Source organism: Peromyscus leucopus, chromosome 3 (genome assembly GCF_004664715.2).
Source record: "Peromyscus leucopus breed LL Stock chromosome 3, UCI_PerLeu_2.1, whole genome shotgun sequence".
Taxonomy (NCBI): Eukaryota; Metazoa; Chordata; class Mammalia; order Rodentia; family Cricetidae; genus Peromyscus; species Peromyscus leucopus.
The window spans coordinates 101,534,439-101,539,115 of NC_051065.1; the positions used below are offsets into that span (position 1 = coordinate 101,534,439).

The following is a 4,677-nucleotide window of genomic DNA, read 5'->3' on the forward strand; positions in this document are numbered from 1 at the left end:
ACTTGCAAACACACACGCATACATGTACATACATACAGACAGACAGACAACCAAATCAAAAGCAGTAAGTAGGTGGCTCCTGAAGAATGATAAAGTTGACCTACACACACACACACACACACACACACACACACACACACACACACAAACTTAGCTTAAAGCAGAAAAGAACAATGTCATCAGATATAGGCCCTCTCCTTGCCTTAGCTTAAAGCAGTCATTCAGGAGGTGTAACATGGCACACAGTAGGCTTTTTATACTGCCCAACATGGGAAAAGCTTTGAAGAGGAAGATCAGAGAATAAAGCGGGTGACCCATCTTCCCTATTACAGGATCATGCTTTTTTCACCAGCCTCCTGCCTGCATCCCCAAAACATGAAGGGTTGACCTGGAAGTAAAGTTTTGGAAAGGGCTGTGACCTGGAGACCCTTCTGGTCTTCACAGCCTATGATTCTTGAACAGATATATCTGTGATAGCAAATGCTGAGTTTCATAAATCCCACTGTCATTCGGCAACCTCTGATGCCCAGGGCGCCCTCTAGTGCCGCAGCTTTCTCTTTATCTGTTTGAAAGCCTTTTCCAAATGCTTCCCTCTCAGGGGCTGGAAAGCAAGCAATAAAGGCTGGCGTTAGGTACCTGACCCTTGCTGTTTCTACTTGGATACTTGCCTGCAACCAACTTACACCGACTGCTTCCTGTTTCAAAATGGTACTAGAAACTGAGGATCAGGACATCAGACCAACCATGTTTACTACCTACACCTTCCACATTTGGTTCCAGAAACACAGCTAACCCCTAAGTCAGCTGTGAATCACTTCATTCTATATATATTTATAAAATGCCTGAGGTATATCAGTGTCCTGTAGGTGCAATGTGTCAGGGGCCTGCATCTCACCAATGTGGGTTATTTCCTGTCTCCTAGCATATACTGTCCTGGAAGAGAAGTTAGGAAGGGTTAGGAGTTTACAAGGCAGATCCAGTAAGCTTTTAGCACAATAATTTTAATTGCAAAAATAAACAGTTTTGTCAAGTGCTTGAGTGTAGCGTCTGCTTTACAAAAATGAACGACAACCGAAAGAAAATCACCCCAAAGCAAAAAACATCACATCCAAAGGCTTGCTGGACATTGCTATACAAAGTTCTCAAGAGACCGGCTCGGCTCGGCACATCCCCAGCTTTGTCTCTGGGAAGGGATAACGAGGAGGGCGTGGGGCAAACGCCAGTTACAAACAAAACAAAACAAAAACCTCTCTTTAGTCCCAAAGGAAGTGCCTGCTTTGTGGGTGGCCCAAGAGGACTGTCCGCACAGCTGGCTAGGAGGAAGGCGGCTGCGAAAGCAGGCGCTGTCCACGGAACCCGTGCTGAAAGGGCGTGTGCGGCGGGCGCTTCGTGGGAACTGGAGCTGGACTGCGGGTGGCCCCGGACGTGCGTGGAAGAGGCAGGAAGGGTAGCGGGGAGGAGGGACCGGCCAGACCTTGCCGCGTGCGCCGAGCGGCGGCGCCCCCAACCTACAGGGCCAGCTCCAGCTCAGAGGGCGGCAAAGGAGAGGCCCAGCGAGTAGAAGCCCAGGCCCTTGAGCCTCTCCTCGGCCCGCGCCTTCTGCTTCAGATGCACCTTGCTGTGCCGTTTCTTCTCGTCGCTGCGCGCGAAGCGGCGGCCACACACGTCGCAGGCGAAGGGCTTCTCGCCCGTGTGGGTGCGCACGTGCGTGGTGAGGTGGTCGCTGCGGCTGAAGTTGCGCAGGCAGATGCGGCACTGGAAGGGCTTGTGCCCGGTGTGGATGCGCAGGTGGCGATTGAGCTCGTCGGAGCGCGCGAAGCTCCGCACGCAGCTCTCCACCGGGCAGGCGAAGGCCTTGACGTGCGGCCGCGGGCAGAAGCAGCGCGCGCTGCACTTGCCGCCCCGGCGCCCCTTGCGACGGGCCTTGGCCGCGGGAAAGGCGGCGGCGGGCGACACCGGCGGCGGGGCCACTCCGCTGCCTCCCGCGAGGTCGGCCACCAAGGGTTTGGGGAAGTCCGCCGCCGCCGCCGTGGCGGCGCTGCGCAGGCCCAGCGGGGACAACTGAGGCTGAGAGGTGGCCAGGAACTCCCCGCCTTCGCCACTGCTCCCTCCCTCCCCGCCCGGAGGGGTCAGCAACTCCGGGAGGCCCTCGGTCCCCTCCCCTAAGTCACCCGGGGTCAACGAGAAGGCGTCGTAGGCCCCTGCCGGGTAGAGTCTGGTGGCCGGGCCCGGCAGCTCGGCGGGGCAGCTGATGGACAGCAGGTCCTCAACCTTGGTCCCTACCGTGGGGAAACGCACCTCGGGGGTGGCCTGGAAGCTTGCATGTGACCCACAGTTCCCCGGGGCCCCCGCAGACAGCAGCTCCCAGGGGGCGTAGGGCCCTTTGAAGGCCGAGGCAGCGTCCAGCGCTGGCGAAGCGGGAGGCGCCCGCAGCCCCGGCTTGACGTCGGGCGGGGAGAGCTGGGGCTCGAACAGGCACTGCGAGGGGGCTCCCGCCGAAGGCGCAGCCTCCCAAAACGCCTCCGGGAAGGCGGCTGAGCTCAGATCCGGGGAGTAAAGGTCCGGCAACAAGGCATCGAGGCCCGCGGGGAAAGGGGCATCCAGCGGGGACCGAGACGCCGCCGCCTCGGGGCTGGGAAAGGGTGCCAGGCCCAAGATGCCCGACATGAGGTTGAAGAGGGCCTCCGGGTCGTGCGGGTGTTCGGGTACCGCCTGGATGAAGAAGCTGCCGCTGTAGCTGAGGCCCGGAGGGGGCGTGGGTGCGGGGCCTTCCAGGAAGCAGGAGTCAGCTAGGTCGCCCCCGGCGCCGCAGCCGCTCAGAGCCCAGCTCAAGAAGTCGCCTGCCGAGGGAGGGGACCGCGCATCAGCCCCGCACACCTCAAAGGGCGTGCCCCCATCCTGCAGCCGTGACCCATCCCACCCGAGCCCCCGTGCGCAAGCCACAGGCAGAGCTCCTCGTGCACTTCCGAGTCTGCAGCGCGGGGGTTCCTCCCCACGGACGCCCCGGGACCGGAACACGCACGGGCTCCCACCCAGGAGCCCGCGGCCTTGTTGGGGGTGGGTGGGAATGGTACCGCGCGCTTTGGGACATCCCCCCCCCCATCTCCACCACGCGCGCCTCTTCCACCACCCCTCTCCGCGCTCCCCGTCTGCGCGCCCCTAGTCCCTCTCCTTACCTCCAGGATAGGCGGCGGCCGAGGGAGCGTCCCTGGCGGGCAGCCGGGGCAGCTCGGGGCTGGCGTGGGCGCAGCCTTCGGTGGGTTTGGCGAGGGGCGCGTCGGGGCCGGAGAAGTCGCTCAGGTGGAGCATGGCGCGGCGGCGGCGGCGGGGCGCCCGGGGCCTCGCAGGGCTGGGGCGCGCGCGGCTGGCGGGGAAGCCTGGAGCTCTAGCTCCAAGCTCCCGACGCTCGGGTCCGGGATGCGGGTCGGGGGGCCGCGACGCCCTAGCTCGCCGGCACCGGCCTCGGGCGGCGGCTCCTGGCGGCTCCAAAGCGCAGCCGGGCTCCCCCAGCCCGCCGTCCCCCCACTTATATAGCCGAGGCGGCGCTGGCTCCGGGCTTCCGACTCCCCGGGCCACTGCCATTTCGGGAGGCCCCGGCCCTGGCGCCGTGACGTAAATGACCAAACATGGACACAGGATGTATGCCGGGGACTCCCGATAAGGAAAGCTCGGCTTGTGACGTCGCTGCCGCCGCCGGGGCCGCGCCGCTGCGTGCGCGCGAGTCCCCTGAGCGTGGAACCTCGTGCGCGCTGGGCCACGGGTGCGCCCCGCAGGGGCTGGGCGCCGTGTGAGAACCGGGAATGCGCGTTGCCCTTCCGTCCGGAAAAATGCGGGTTCGGATCCACCCTTTCCAATTTGCAGCGTTTGCTTCCCACCTAATGTCAATTTCTTCACCTGTGAGTTTGCTAAGCAGAGAAATTGAGTCAGGTAACGTGAAGTCCCGGACATACTCCGTAACCCAGAAATGGATAAGAGCACTTGAGTTGCAAGCACGAAGACCTGAGTTTGAAACCCCAGCGCCCACAGAAAAAGCCAGACAGGACTGCATTGGGGGTCTGAGACAGGCAGATTCTGAGAGATTGACTTTGTGTGTGTGTGTGTGTGTGTGTGTGTGTGTGTGTGTGTGTGTGTTCATTCCTGTTTAAACATCTAAGTTTGTGCTTATTTATTTAAAAATTGCCATAATGCAAAATTCGAAAATGGTGGTGGATGGTATCAATTAGCATACAAGAGTATTCCGTTCTTTTTTTGAGACAAGGCTTCACTATGCATCTCTGGATGACCTAGAACTCACTATGTAGACTAGGGTGGCCTTGAACTTAGAGAGATCCACCTGCCTCTGCCTCTGAGCCTCCTGAGTCCTGAGATTAGTGTGTGTAGCCATACCAGGCTAATAGTACATTTTTTAAAAAATTTTTATTTTATGTGTATTCATTTTGCCTGCATGTATGTCTATATACCACATGCATGCCTGGTACCCACAGAAGCCAGGAGAGAGCATTGTATCCCCCTGGAACTAAAGTTAGAGATACTTGTGAGTCACCATGTGGGTGCTGGGAACTGAACCCAGGTCCTCTGGAAGAGCATCCAGAGCTCTTATTCCCTGAGCCATCTTTCCAGCCCCCAAGAGTACATTCTTAACTGAAAATTAAAGGTTTCTCTTGTCTCACCTTCATT

At 59.4% G+C, this 4,677-nt stretch overlaps 1 protein-coding gene across 1 annotated transcript; it reads right to left on the minus strand.

The window, feature by feature from the left end:
* Positions 1-980: 980 nt before the first annotated feature.
* Egr4 (early growth response 4) lies at positions 981-3,537 on the minus strand. The gene is made up of 2 exons (XM_028860196.2): positions 3,177-3,537; positions 981-2,840 (listed from the first exon to the last, which is right to left on the minus strand). The coding sequence occupies exons 1-2, from the start codon at positions 3,307-3,309 to the stop codon at positions 1,528-1,530; spliced, it is 1,446 nt and encodes a 481-aa protein (XP_028716029.2). The 5' UTR covers positions 3,310-3,537; the 3' UTR covers positions 981-1,527.
* Positions 3,538-4,677: the final 1,140 nt, after the last annotated feature.